This window comes from Sphaeramia orbicularis, chromosome 9 (genome assembly GCF_902148855.1).
Source record: "Sphaeramia orbicularis chromosome 9, fSphaOr1.1, whole genome shotgun sequence".
Classification (NCBI taxonomy): domain Eukaryota; kingdom Metazoa; phylum Chordata; class Actinopteri; order Kurtiformes; family Apogonidae; genus Sphaeramia; species Sphaeramia orbicularis.
In genome coordinates, this window is record NC_043965.1 from 10,020,017 (window position 1) to 10,035,998 (window position 15,982).

General features: G+C 35.2%; 2 protein-coding genes across 2 annotated transcripts in view; both read right to left on the reverse strand.

The window, feature by feature from the left end:
• LOC115425596 (submandibular gland secretory Glx-rich protein CA-like) overlaps window positions 1–15,982 on the reverse strand; it is a 611,393-nt gene that overhangs the window by 560,341 nt on the left and 35,070 nt on the right. The window lies entirely within an intron of this gene.
• ccdc125 (coiled-coil domain containing 125) overlaps window positions 13,426–15,982 on the reverse strand; it is a 31,086-nt gene continuing 28,529 nt past the window's right edge. Inside the window, exon 12 of the mRNA XM_030143224.1 lies at window positions 13,426–14,026. Within this exon, the coding sequence (XP_029999084.1) occupies window positions 13,685–14,026 (342 nt within the window). The 3' untranslated portion in view covers window positions 13,426–13,684. The remainder of the gene's footprint in view (window positions 14,027–15,982) is intronic.

A 15,982-nucleotide genomic window follows, 5' to 3' on the forward strand; every position in this document is an offset into this window, starting at 1 on the left:
GTGTTTCCACGGTAACTGCGGAGCCTCTGATGACCATGAAAAGATGACAAACTGCATTTTACACCACTTATTTCAACATATTTATAGGTTTAGTGGATCAGAAGTTATTAAACATTGTAGATCAGTAGATGATTTCGTTGCCATTTGTATTCACCGCTCATCAAAACCATCAACTGATCTAAAATATTTAATACCTGTTGATCCATTAATCTTATTAATAATTAAATAATTCGGGTAAAACACAGTTTGTCATTTTTCATAGTTATCACATATGACCTGTTTGGATGTTCTGAGTCTCCGTAGTGCAGTAAATCCTTTTTCATAGACTGACCAAAGACCACAGTGTCCTAAAAAAACAAAGTGGAAACAGGCCAGCTGGAGCTTACTGCCCGGCACAATGGAAGATGTGAGGGTTCAGAGGAGGCAGTATTGTCTCTGATCACTGCGAGCATGAACTCAACTGAATGCACAAGAAAAAGAGAGAAGGGGAGTGTGTGTGTGTGTGTATATGTGTGTGTATATGTGTGTGTGTGTGTGTGTGGGGGGGGGGGGGGGGGGGGGGGGGGATGAAAGCAAAAACAACAATGCACTTCCATCCCAGTCTGAGCGTGGCATGGCTACTATCAGCTGACCAGCGTCTGAGAACACTGGATGCAACGGATGTCACTCACTGCTCTGCTAATGGCAATGACATGGAACATAATGCACCAACTAGATCCTGGGCCGGCACGAGTAATGGCTCATAAATTCAGCCGCCCTGGAGCAAAGATCTGTCAGAACACAGCAGTGCATCGTGGGTTAATGTTTTTCATACACCTCCCCTCACCCTGCGGTCACTGTAGTGTGTGCCAGTCGGCGTGCATGTGTGTATGAGCAACCCCCCCACCCCCCCATCCCCCTCCACTACCCCCTACTACCACTGCCGTTCTCCACCTCCGAGTGAAATGCAGCCATCCATACTAGAAACCATTTACTTTTTAATTAATTACGCCAATACTGCGGTGCGGCTTTGGTCAGGGTCTGGCCGTGCAGCTTAAACTCCAATCAATGACGCCTCAGCCCTGTCAATATTTTCCAAAGAGCGAAAAAAAAAAAGTCCTGGGGGCTCGAACTGCCCCAAATAAAGAGCCCTGAGGTTAGAGGCAGCCCAGAAACCCTCCTGAGTAGAAGCCTGAGTCTGAGCTGTAATACTTTCTGCTTTTGTTCGTGCTCTTTGGACGCAGAGGAGGAGAAGGGCCGTGACCCACAGCGCCGGGGTCAGGTCGGCCTCTGGTGACGTTTAACATCCAACCGAGGCGCAGATCATCTGAAACAGGCAGCACGACACAAGTACAGTAGCATGCGAGCAGTTTATTGCACTTTTAAAATAACTTCAATCAGCTAAAATTTGCTTAGAGGTCTTATTTATGTCTTTGTTCATAAGAAATCAATATAAGTGGCAGATTTTTTTGCTTTTGCGACTGTCTGAAAATAAGTTCTTATATTTCACTGAAAAGTTACTCTTTAGGTGATGATGTCTTATTTTAAGTGTGATGAGATATTTGGACTGGATTCAGAACAAGAATAAGTGAGAACAAACAAAGTACAGCCATGATATTGCTGTGATGTTCAGCTCTTTTACAAGCAGAGTAGTCCACCATGACCCACAGGACCCGGAACCACTCACCCCCAAATACGCCCATGAAAGAAAAAAACAGTCTGGAGACGGGTCCATCACATTTCACATCATCTGTGGATGTGACCAACACACAAGAATATGGAACACTGCAAAAATCTAAATCTTACCAAATATACTTTTCTCATTTGTAGTCCAAATATCTCATCACACTTAAAATAAGACAGAATCACCAAAAGAGTAACTTTTCAATGAGATATAAGAACTTATTTTTAGACGATAGATCTGGAAAATCTTATTTCACGAAATCTTACCAAGATAATTTTCACTTGTTCCACTGGCAGATGTTTTTGCTTTTGCTCCTGTCTGAAAATAAGTTCTTATATCTGATTAGATTAGACTAGACTAGACTAGATTAGATTAGATTAGATTAGATTAGACTAGATTAGATTAGATTAGATTAGACTAGACTAGATTAGACTAGACTAGACAAGATTAGACTAGACTAGACTAGATTAGATTAGATTAGACTAGATTAGACTAGACTACATTAGATTAGACTAGACAAGATTAGACTAGATCAGATTAGATTGATTAGATTAGACTAAACTAGACTAGACTAGACTAGATTAGATTAGATTAGACTAAACTAGACTAGACTAGACTAGACTAGATTAGATTAGATTAGATTAGATTGATTAGATTACATTATTTTAGACTAAACTAGACTAGACTAGATTAGATTAGATTAGATTAGACTAAACTAGACTAGACTAGATTAGACTAGACTAGATTAAATTAGATTAGATCAGACTAGACTAGATTAAATTAGATTAGATTAGATCAGACTAGACTAGACTAAACTAGACTAGATTAGATTAGACTAGACTAGATTAGACTAGACTAGACAAGATTAGACTAGACTAGATTAGATTAGACTAGATTAGACTAGACTACATTAGATTAGACTAGACTAGACTAGATTAGACTAGACAAGATTAGACTAGATCAGATTAAATTGATTAGATTAAACTAAACTAGACTAGACTAGATTAGACTAGATGACTAGACTAGATTAGATTAGATTAGACAAAACTAGACTAGACTAGACTAGATTAGACTAGATTAGATTGATTAGATTAGATTATTTTAGACTAAACTAGACTAGACTAGATAAGATAAGATAAGATAAGATTAGATTAGATTAGATTAGATTAGACTAGATTAGACTAGACTAGACTACACTAGATTAGACAGGACTAGACGACTACACTAGATTAGACTAAACTAGACTAGACTAGACTAGACTAGATTAGATTAGATTGATTAGATTACATTATTTTAGACTAAACTAGACTAGACTAGATTAGATTAGATTAGACTAGACTAGATTAAACTAGACTAGATTAAATTAGATTAGATTAGATCAGACTAGACTAGATTAAATTAGATTAGATTAGATTAGATCAAACTAGACTAGACTAAACTAGACTAGATTAGATTAGATTAGACTAGATGAGACTAGACAAGATTAGACTAGACTAGATTAGATTAGATTAGACTAGATTAGACTAGACTACATTAGATTAGACTAGACTAGACTAGACTAGATTAGACTAGACAAGATTAGACTAGATCAGATTAGATTGATTAGATTAAACTAAACTAGACTAGACTAGATTAGACTAGATGACTAGACTAGATTAGATTAGATTAGATTAGACAAAACTAGACTAGACTAGATTAGATTAGACTAGATTAGATTGATTAGATTAGATTATTTTAGACTAAACTAGACTAGATAAAATTAGATTAGATTGATTAGATTAGATTAGACTAGACTAGATTAGACTAGACTAGACGACTACACTAGATTAGACTAAACTAGACTAGATTAGGTTAGATTAGATTAGATTAGATTAGATTAGATTAGATTAGACTAACTATACTTGTTTGGATCTGCCTCAAACTGAAGTGTAGGTTATGGATCACAGTTTGTTTAATGTTAAAAAAAAACCTGTAAATTTCATCAGGTACTTGTTCGTTTTATTCCTGGTTTCATATACTTTCCTCCTAGTTTTCCAAAGGCAGCAGTGTTATAACATGCTCTGAAAAGAAAGTGACATCTATGTATAAAATATGAACTAACATTATACACTCCTAACATCTGTATTTGATATTCAGTGTCAGTTTGGACATTTTTCTCATGTCAGAGTCTTTAAAGGACGGTATAATGTAGGGAAATTACAGTATCAGGAGATAATGTGGCAGGAAAAGGGAAAAGGACGAGCAGAGGCACAGCTGATGATGAATTACCCGGCTAAAGCATTTTTAATTTTATACCAATCATCACTTTTGACCCTGCTGAATGGGTTTTTCACTACGGTTGTACATCAGTCGTTTCTATTTAAGGGGTAAAAAGTCCCTGAACGCAGCCTTTTTTTTCCCACTGGACTGGATATTATTTGCGCTGAGCAGTAGTCTGTGCCATAGCCCATTTTGGAATGTGTTTGGTCATCGGCATAAACTTCCGATTGCTGTTAAATTTTCATTATGTCTATTTCGCTGGCTGTCAGTCCAATTCTAAAAACACCCGCAATCAGCGATGCTTAGCAATTCAAGACGTACACATCCAAACAGCTCAGATGGCTTTTGGGTCTTCTCAAGTGTGAAAAGCTTTGCCATTATCTAAAGCTAATGGGGCAGATGTGAGCTGTGGAAATGATACAGTGACTCCCATAATGCACTTCAATTCATAGGTTTCAGTTAGGGACCCATGTGGACACCAGCTGATTAAAAGAACGCACTTATTGGTTCTGTGACTGCTGACCTGTGGTGACTGACATTTGTCTTATTGACTCTAATCGCTATGACAACAGAGTCATTTATATACTGTTAACAAGATAAAGGTACGTCTGAACGGCAAAGATTTATAGTGGAGCTGCAGAGGTTATTTATTTACAACGTCCTTTTAACACACGGGTTAAACCGTTTAACCCTTAAAGACACACAAGCATTTCTGACACAACTTTGAAAAGGTTTTTTTATCGTTCCCAAGTGATTTATTGCCATCTTAGGTCAGATTAGATCAGATTAGATTAGATAAAACTAGATTAGATTAGATAAAACTAGATTAGATTAGATTAGATTATAATAGATTAGATTAGATTAGACTAGATTAGGTAAAACTAGATTAGACATAATTAGATAAAACTAGATTAGATTAGATTAGATTAGATTAGATTAGATTAGATTAGATCAGATTATATTATATTATAATAGGTTAGATTAGACGATATTAGATCAGATTATATTATAATAGATTAGATTAGACTAGATTAGATAAAACTACATTAGATTAGACTAGATTAGATAAAACTACATTAGATTAGATTAGATATAATTACATAAAACTAGATTAGATTAGATTAGATTAGATAGGATCATATTAGATTAGATAAAACTAGATTAGATTAGATCAGATTAGATAAAATTAGATTAGATTAGATAAAACTACATTAGATTACATTAGAGTACATTAGAGACCCATAACTATTTTTCTCACAATTTTGAAAAGATTTTTTTGTCTTTCCCAAGTGTTTTATCACTATTTTAGATTAAATTAGATTGGATTAGATTAGATATGACTTTAATGGAGAAATTCAATGGTCAAGGCTGTAATGAGTGCAGTACAGACCCAGATGCAGGACCACAGACCTGGTAATATATTAATTATGATTTCGATATACGTTATCATATTTTCGTCACTAACACTAACTAATGGTGGAGAACAAAATTAACTTCATACGACACACTGACAACCCCATATTTGGATTTATTAGATCATTTTTACTTCTATAACCATTCATTTTCCATCACTGATCACGTCTCACTTTTTACATTTTTTATAGGTACTGTTTACTGAAATAGTTTGTTTTTTAAATAGTTTTAATTGCCATAGTTTATTAGTTCCGTTGTATTGTACATAAGGCCTGTACCTCAGTCGGTGATACAAAAAACTGAATGAATTTAAAGTCCTTTGATGTGGATTTCCTCTGAAGGCTTTCTTTCTGCAGTATTTTGGTGTGTATATTTGGAGTACCCAAAGAAAGACTCCTTTTTTTTCCAGAGTGGTCTTTCCTGTTGAGTTATTGATCTGCTCTGATCTAAGCAGCTGGCCACAATTGATTTTAGCTCAGGTTTCTTCTGAAACAAGAGAGCAGAAAGTCCAAACACCCTGGTCAATGCTTGTCCAAGTCCAAGAGGTCAAGACAAACAGGACGACGGCCTCTTCAGTCCAGTCCTTACAACTATCACACACACATTTATTATCACTATACTTTAGAGGACTGCCCAGCGTCACCAAAAACAGACTCAACCGGTCGATGGTTGAAGGGTCTCAAACGATTAGTGTTTACATACATCCTTAGGTCATGTGGTGAAAAACAAGCCAAGGGACGTGAAATATGAGCAAAAGTTACAGCAAATAGGTGTGTGTGAACTGCATCCAACTGATGGTATTGATTTTTCTAATATTTGTCATCTAATAATAATAATAATAATAATAATAATAACTAGACATGCACACATTTCCTTCACATGTGTCCTTGCCTCTTGCTGCATTTGTGGACTTGTGGCTAGGTCCGATGAAAAAGCAAGACATAGCACCAAAGAAAGACTGTTAGTAAATAAAGTACTGCATATATTTGGATGAAAGTTATGTTGTTCTATATTGCATCTGTATGTGTAAGTTATTTATTACAAAAAGTGTTTGCTATAACTGTGTAACAGCACAACAGGAAAGACAAAAAATAAGGATCAGTTGAATTATTGGCAGTGTTTTTCAAAACCTAAATTTACAAATCACATAAGATTGAGAGCAGAATTTGTAATTTGCATGAACAATTTGCTACCCAGAACGTCAGCCAATGAGAGTGCAGTGTCACAGAACATCAGCCAATGAGAGAGCAGCGTCACAGAACATCAGCCAATAAGAGAGCAGCGTCACAGAACGTCAGCCAATGAGAGAGCAGTGTCACAGAACATCAGCCAATGAGAGAGCAGCGTCACAGAACATCAGCCAATGAGAAAGCAGTGTCACAGAACGTCAGCCAATGGGAATGCAGCATCACACAACGCCAGCCAGTGAGAGCACAGCATCACAGAACATCAGCCAATGAGAGGGCAGCGTCACAGAACATCAGCCAATGAGAGTGCATGTCAGCCAATGAGAGCACAACGTCAGCCAATGAGAGCACAGCATCACAGAACGTCAGCCAATGGGAGTGCAGCGTTACAGAACATCAGCCAATGAGAGAGCAGAACGTCAGCCAGTGAGAGTGCAGTGTCACAGAACATCAGCCAATGAGAGCGGAGCATCAAAGAATGTCAACCAATGAGAGTGCAGTGTCACAGTACATCAGCCAATGACAGTGCAGCTACCCAGAAGATCAGCCAATGAGAGTGCTGTGCCACAGAATGTTAGCCAGTGAGACTCCAATGAAACTCTCATTGGCTGATGTTCTGTGACGCTGCGCTCTCATTGGCTGATGTTCTGTGACGCTGCGCTCTCATTGGCTGATGTTCTGTGACGCTGCGCTCTCATTGGATGATGTTCTGGGAAGCTGCACTTGTGGAAACACTGTCATCTTCTACAACACTGATTCACCAGTAAAACCCATGGAGTTGGATCAGTGACAGTGGATGGACAGACTGGGTTTATGTTCAGTTGATGATAAATTTTACTTAAAGTCACTTTTTCTTCAGTTTTTTTCTGTTTTGATATAATAACTTTGGACTTCACTCTGACCTTTAATGAACATCTATATGATCAGTGAATTAAACAGAGGAAAATAAATGATTTTCATTGAGAAAAAATGCAAAATTCAGAGGATGATATTATAATAAATGGTCACTTCAATCACTTAGAAAAGGTTAAATAGAGAGAAAAATTTATTTGGGAACTGCCACCAAAGTAACCCCGGGTCCTTATGGGTTAAATCAAAAATACAAAGATACCCGGTGACATCAGTGAAAATATTTCTGTTATGAGTCAGAACCACCAACTCCTTCCTTTAGCTTTTTAACCATGCAAATTTAGACTTGTTTCTACTTGAAGACAAATTCTGTTCATTTTGTTTTAGCTTTATTTTGTCTCTTTACATGTTTGAAATAAATCAATAAAAAAATAAGTGTACAGTCGTGTGTTGTGTCCACCCCCATCCTGCACCTGCACAACAACACCAACAACACACAACAACAACACCAGGCCCGTCATCATCCACACACAGAGCAGCTCATATCTGACAGAAAAACACCAAAAAGGCCTTTCTGTGTGCACCCATGGGAGGATTAGTCAGGAACCAAAGCACATATCAACACATCTAAACATGTACGTTGAATAAAGCTCCCCACTGGTTGTAATAATATCCATGTTTATCTGAGCTTATCTGTCTGTGTTGTTCTTCTTTTAATGCTGGAGGCCAAAATAACATGAAGTTACATGAATGGATTACAGTCATGAATGCACTGGGATGGATTAGGTGGTATACACAGTGACAGACAGTGGACTCAGTCTGACACCAGAGTGTGAATATGGAACCACACTGACCTCATGTGGTCATTTTACAGTCTGCCGTTCAGTGTGAAAGAGGTGATTACCAACAGTAATCAAACAGCCACCACAGGACATTGTTTTCTGAAGTGATGATTCCAGACTGGGAGACACTGCAGGGTCTGACAGATAATTACAAACACATTTAGATTCAGATTAAATAACAATTAGAGCATATTCTGTTATTTATATTTATTAATACATTCAATACAGTCAGACAGACAGACAGACAGACAGACAGACAGACAGACAGTCAGACAGACAGACAGACAGACAGACAGACAGACAGACAGACAGACAGATAGATAGATAGATAGATAGATAGATAGATAGATAGATAGATAGATAGATAGATAGATAGATAGGTTAAGGATGGATGGATGGATGGATGGAAAAATAAATTAATTAAATGTAACAAAAACAAGATGTTTCAAATTTCTTGCTGAGTGTATATTTAGGCTATTTATTTTAGTAAAAAAAAAAAAAAACAGGCCAAATTTTCTAATTGCAGCCTTTAAAAGTATTTAAATGCATTTTTTTTTCTTTTCTTTTCTGTGACTATAAAGAAAATGTTTCAAAAAACAAAAATGCATTTCAGAAAAAACAAACAAACATATGACTATTGTAGAATCTATACGAGATTATTTGGACAAAAAAAGGATAAAAGACCATGAAAGCCTGTGGGACATTCTGAAAGTGTGTAACACAACATAATTAATAATTATATGAATTATTATTTAATTCTAATTATTTAAGAAAACATCCAGACAGTCGATTTAATCCAAATCCCACTAATACACACATTACCTTTGGATGTTCTGATGCTTTTTGTTGTCTGTTTTTGTGATTGAAACACATTTTTTAATGACCACACATAGTTTTATTTACAAATGGCAAAAATGACACAAAAAAAAATATCCTGAACTTTTTGATTGTAGTGTACATATATATGTACATGTATTAACACATAATATACGTGTGTTAGAGATGCACCGATACCAACACGAGTATCGGCATCGGCTCCGATACTCAGTGTGTGTACTCGTACTCGTAAAAGTAATCCGATACAAATGCACCGATACCACTTACGGCCGTGTGACATTCACAGTTCAGTGCAGCAGGTACGAGGAGGAGGAATAATGTGTGTGGAGTGTGAAGAGTGTGGAGATTTTTCAAAATAAATGACGGTGATAAAAGTAACACTGACTGACAGTAACGTTACACAGACAGATACAGACGCAGCGTTCTGTCCGCCCTCTGCGTACATTCCATCCGTTTTCCAGGTGCTGGCGGATGCGTAACCAGACTGAGAATACCACCAGGAGTACGGAGCGGTGCAGACCGCCGCCAACGGAAGTGAAAACCAAACTTATCACTCATTTCTCTTTTCTCTACCTGCTGAAGCTAAGCTTTTAAACCTTACCAGTGAAAACGCTGCAATATTAGAATCACATTAGTGTTGCCTCTGTCGTCTCCATGTTTGTTATTACTGACTTTCTTCTTCTTCTTCTCAATAAACTTTACTCTTCTTCGTGGTATTTTCCAGTAAATTAGGTTAATTCAGAGCAGCACCCCCTGGTGGATTAATTGAGAAACGCTCATTCCAACACATTAAATGTCAGTAGCAGCACTTTGTTCCAGTCAGACTAATGACAACGACAATAAAGCACATTTACCAAAGGAACTAAGAACTGGAATAGGATTATTAAGTACTCGTATCGGTACTCGGTATCGGCAAGTACTCAAATGTAAGTACTCGTACTCGGTCTGGAAAAAAGTGGTATCGGTGCATCCCTAGTGTGTGTGTGTGTATACATATATATATATGTATTTATTTATTTATTTATTTTTCAGTTAATAACAGAAGCTGCTCCAAATAATTCTGTGCAATAAACAGTGCAATAAACTGTACCCCTATCCAACCTGTGGTATGATCAGCCTGTGCACAGCTGTAAATAGTATATAAAGCTGTTTTTTTTTGTTTTGTTTTTTTGTCTTTATTTTTTGATTTTGTGCTTCTTTTACTCTTGTGTGCTTTTGTGCTTTACCACTGTAAATGTGGAATTTCCCTTGTGGGACTTATAAAGGTAGATCTTATCTTATATATGATGCACAATGAAAGACTACTGATTGAAAAAAAATAGTAAAATAATAAAGAACTATTACTATAATTGTATTATAACTATAATTATAATTCTTTATAATTATTATTATTTTTTCAATCTGATCTGATTCTTTTTCAGATTTTGTGAGTTTATTCTGTCCATTGAACTGAAAAATATAAACATTTTAGATAAATAGATACTGACAATTAATTGGATAAATACCAGCGTCATAATGTAATTATTTAAAGGCTGGTTTTTAGTTTCAGGTGAAAGTTGAATAAAAAAAATCAAATGATTCATTTATGGTTTTAAATATTCATAAAAGAGTAAAATGATGTAAAACACAAAAATAGGCCAAAAAAAACCCCCAAAACAAACACTGTATATTGTCATATTATTGTTTGGCTCAAATTTTCCATCATGAAACTCAAACCCTTGTTTTTGTTGTTGTTCTTTTTATTATTGACACATTCAGTATTTTGGGAAAAAAATGTGTGTTGTAAACTCCAACTCATGGCATTCAGCCTTGCGGTCAGTATTCAGGTGTTTAAAGATGTGGAAAATTCATGGCAAGACAATTATTAAACAAAAAAAACACAATGAAAAGTCACTAAGTTGACTTATTACATTTAATACTAAATAAGAGAAACGGTTTACTTGCTATTATGTGATACTGATTCCATGTTTTTATGTATCTGGTACAAAGTAAATATTCATGGTTTTGAATTGTATAGAAACAGATATAGATTATTTATTAATCACTGTTTTTGGTTTTTATTTGTATGTAACCTACTGTCTACTATGTTGTTTGGGTTTGTTTTAAATTTGATAGACGTGTAACTGCTTTGTTACTTTTGAGACACTTAACCCATAAAGATCCAAACATCCACTACTGACCAAAACCATCTACTGATCTAAACTGTTTATTATGTGTTGATCCACTAATAATATCAATACATGTAAATAATTGGTGTAAAATGCAGTTTTACCTCAATTATTCATAGGATAAACTCAACAAAAACTTATTAAATAATAATAAAATGAGCAAAATACTTGAAAAATAAGGAAAAAATTAACCAAAAAAAACCTTGAAATATAGCATTAAAGTGAATAAATCCTTAAGTAAGGAAAAAATAGTAAAATACTTGAAAAATTAGCTGTTTAATACCTGCTGATCCACTAATTCTATCAATACATGTAAATAATTAGAGTAAAATACAGTTTGTCATCTTTTCATGCTCATCAGATATGACCCATTTGGATGAACAGAGGCTCCGTAGTTACCATGGAAACCCTGTCATCTCCTCCAACACTGATTCACCAGTAAAACCCATGGAGTTGGACCAATGACAGCAGTCGTAGACACTTGTTTTATGTTCAGTTTATGATAATTTTACTGAAAAAGTCACTTTTTCTTCAGTTTTCTCTGTTTTTCATATAATAACTCTCAAGTCAGGGGTGTCAAACTCATTTCAGTTCAGGTTCCACATTCAGCTAACTTTGATCTGAAGTGGGCCAAACCAGTAAAATAACATAATAATATATAAATAATGTCAACTCCAAATTTTTGTCTTTGTTTTAGTGCAAAAACACCCCAATTAAATTATGAAAATACTTACTTACGTAAACTGTCCAAACAAAAAAGATATGAATAACCTGAAAAAACAGAAATTTCTTAAGAAAAATAAGTGCAATTTTAACAATATTCTGCCTCAACTTATCATTTCTACATGTGCATTATGGAACTGAACTGCAAAGCCACTAAATACTTAGTAACAGGCAGAAAATTTTTAAAATTGAGCATAATTTTCTTTAAACATTTCAGGTTGTTTGTATTTGTTCAGGTTATTCACATTTTATTGTTACAGGATAGTTTGTAAATGTAAATATTTTCATAATTTAATGTTATTTTTTGTACTAAAACAAAGACAAAAATTTGAAGTTGTCGTTATTTACAGAAATAATGCAATATTTTCTTCACATCAAACACAGAAGTCATTATTTTTTGTAGGTTATTTTACCTGAGATCATATTGGTCTGTATGTGGAACCTAAACTAAATATCATCTGTGGAATTTTTGCACTTTGCAAATTCATCCCAAGGGCCAGACTGGACCCTTTGACAGGCTGCATTTGGCCCGGGCCGCATGTTTGACACCTGTGATCTATATCATCAGTTCATTAAATACTGGAAAATACCTGATTTTCCCTGGAAAAATGCAAAAAAATAAAAAATAAAATAAAATTTAAAAAGAGGATTATTTCACGATAATTTGTGACAAATCACTTAAGAAATGTTAAATGTAAAGAAAAGATTCATTTGGGAACTACCACAGAAGTAGCACTGGGTCTTTATGGGTTAATAGTTTGTTATAAAGAATATTCTGAAGTAATTAAACATGGATTTTAAATAAATGTCATTCAGATAATGCCCATGACTGCTGCGACTGTAAACAGACTGACATGCACACTTCATATTCTGCTATAGTTTATTCTTTAGACCGCTTATGTATTCTTATTCTGTTTTTGCCTCTTTTGTTTTTAAATACATGACACTGAAAAAGGTGAGACAGAAACAGTGTGTTTATTCTCTGTATGTTCTGTGGATCTAGTGCAGGGGTGTCAAACATGCAGGATGAATTTGTGAAATGCAAAAATTACACTGAAGATGATCACAGAAAGTTTGGTTCAGGTTCCACATACAGACCAGGAAAAATATTATCATAATAACCTATAAATTCTTACAACTCCAATTTTTTATTTTTTGTAAATGTCAATATTTTCATGTAATTTTCTTGTATTTACACTAAAACAAATTATAATTTCACAGAAAACGTAAATATTCTGAACAAATATGAAAAACCTAAAATGTCTGAAGAGACGCAAGTGTAATTTTAATAATATTACTGAATATTTAATGTATTTGTAGATCCACTGTGATCTGTAAGTTGTAATGAACATGACGTCAATGATAAACTGAGGTAGAATATTGTTAAAATTGCACTTATTTACTTAACAAACTTTAGGATGTTCATGTTATTCACATTGTTTTAAAGAACAGTTTATAGATGTAAACTTGGTCCAGACCATTTCAGATCAAATTTGGCTGAATTTGGCCTCTGAACTAAAATGAGTTTGACACCCCTGATCTAGTGAATTAACAATAATGAATCTTTGAATGTTTGAATCGTCATAGTAACCGTCTGACCATCCTGTGGCTGACAGCTGTACTCCGCTACATCCTGTTGGTGTTCCGGTGGTTTCTACAGATGGAGGAGCTGGACGCTGACTCTTCACCGTCCCATGATGACTGATTTTAATTTTTTAAATTTTTTTTTATTTGAACCTTTATTTAACCAGGTAAGTTAGTTGAGAACTGATTGTCATTGTCAATAAGGACCTGGATGGTGGACTCCTGTGACTCCTGCTGTAGCTGTTCTGTACTGTTGCATTGTGGGAGGTCTTGGTTCTGTGTGTCGTGTGAATTCTCAGATGATGTTTGAGTTTGTTTTTGTTGCTCTGACGTTTGTTTTTGCGGCTCTGACGGGTCTTGTTCTTGCTCTGATGGAGTTCTTGCCTCTGCTGGGCGCCGCTCTGAGTTTCCATGCAGGCGTTTCTGGAGCTCATCGGCGCTGTGAGCCAACATGATGCTCACCTTCCTCTGGTGGGCCAGGGCCTCCTCCTTGTCATTCAGCTGCAGAAGCAAACACCAGCAAACCATTCATCCACTCCAACTTATTTTAAAAAATTATGCCAATAGAGTTTTCCCAAATTGAAGCTTTGTTTCCTTAATTCCGCTGCCGTTAAACATCGGTTCCACTGTTGGAGTGGAATCAGTATCTGTTTATGTCTTATGTCTGTTTTGTCCCTCAGTCTTGTCTCGTCATGTCTCTGTACACTTTCATCTATATGACCCCTCCCTCTGTGTCACAGGTGCCAAACATGGGGCCTGGGGGCCAAATCTGGCCCGCCAAAGGGTCCAATCCGGCCCGCGGGATGAATTTGTGAAATGCAAAAAATGCACTGAAGACATTAACAATCAAGAATGTCAACATGATTTAAATTCAGATTCCACATACAGACCAATCAGATCTCAAGTGGGTCAGACTAGTAAAATCCTATCATATTGAACCTATAAATAATGAAAACAGCAAATTTTATCTGTGTTTTAGTGTAAAAAAAGTAAAATTACATGAAAATGTCTATATTAACAAACGATTCTTTTACAAAAAATGTGAATAATCTGAAATATCTTCAGATACGTAAATGCAGTTTTACCAATATTCTGCCTGTTATTAAATGTTTTGTGCATTTGTAATTGTAATTTAAGTTGTAAAGCACATGTGTAAAGGATAAACTGATAATCTAAGGCATAATAATGTTAGAATTGCACTTTTTTTTTTTGTTTTTGTAGATGTAAACATTTTCATAATTTAATTTTAGTTTTATTTTACTGGTCCGGCCCACTTGAGATCATACTGGGCTGAATGTGGCCCCTGAACTAAAATGAGTTTGACAGCCCTGCTCTATGTATATGCACACAGGCAAGGAATGGATGAACATGTGAATATGAAGTTGGAGACTGTTACTTAAACACAAGCTGTGATTAAAAATAAAGTTGTCCTCCGAAGAGGGGTGGTGGTGGCAGGTTTACGAAAAAAAAAAAAAAAGAAAACAATAATGATAAATGCAGTAATACAGTTTGATATTACGTTAAATATCATTGCAATAAATGTTTTAGAATAAAAAAAAAAAATTGGTTCCACTGTTGTGTTTCACACGGATGCTTATTGTGATGCGCATGACGCCAGGATCAACACACAGTTGTTTGTTAGTTCCATCTGAAGTTGTTAATAAGTTGGATCCAAATGTGTAGAAGACTGCAGTGAACATTTTGCTTGTAGATGTCACTGGACTTGTTTGTTGTTTATATCTGTAGATATTTTTTATCAGTGGTGACTCTTCAATAGAGGGCGCTACGGTGCCACCCCACCCCATAAATTAGCATTATGTGTTTGTAAAGCCTGGAAAAAACAGCAGATGTGTTTGTTTAAATAGGTCAGTACATTGTCTTGTTTATATCTATTGTGCCTATTGTCTGGTATTTGGTCTTTGGTTTGTATTTTTGGTGTCTTGTAAGCCCATGTAAGGGCTGGGCATATTCTTATGCAGGACACAATAATAAAAATGTATTCATTCATTCATTCATTCATTCATATCCTTTTATTATTATACTTTTTGTGGTTGTTGTTGCTGCTGGTTCTGGAATAAAGGACACATTGTCATTTTCAGTCATGTCCTTTTCACATTTCTACTATTTGACTTTTCACCCATTTAAAAACATTATTTAATCGAATTAGGGATGTAACGATATGACAATTTCATATCGTGGTTATTGTCACCAAGATTATCACGATTATCATTATTATTGCAGTATTGTTGAAATTGTGCTAAAAATGTTCAAAAAGTACTAACATACACACTGAAATAATTTAACCAAGTTATATTTTGAAAAAATAAAATAAATAAATAAAATAAAATAAAATAATAGGCACAATGTACTTTCTGTTGGCAGAAACATTCAAATATTAATAAATAATATAATAACTATTTTGGCCGTTTTTCAGTCCTTTCAATTTTGCCTTTATTT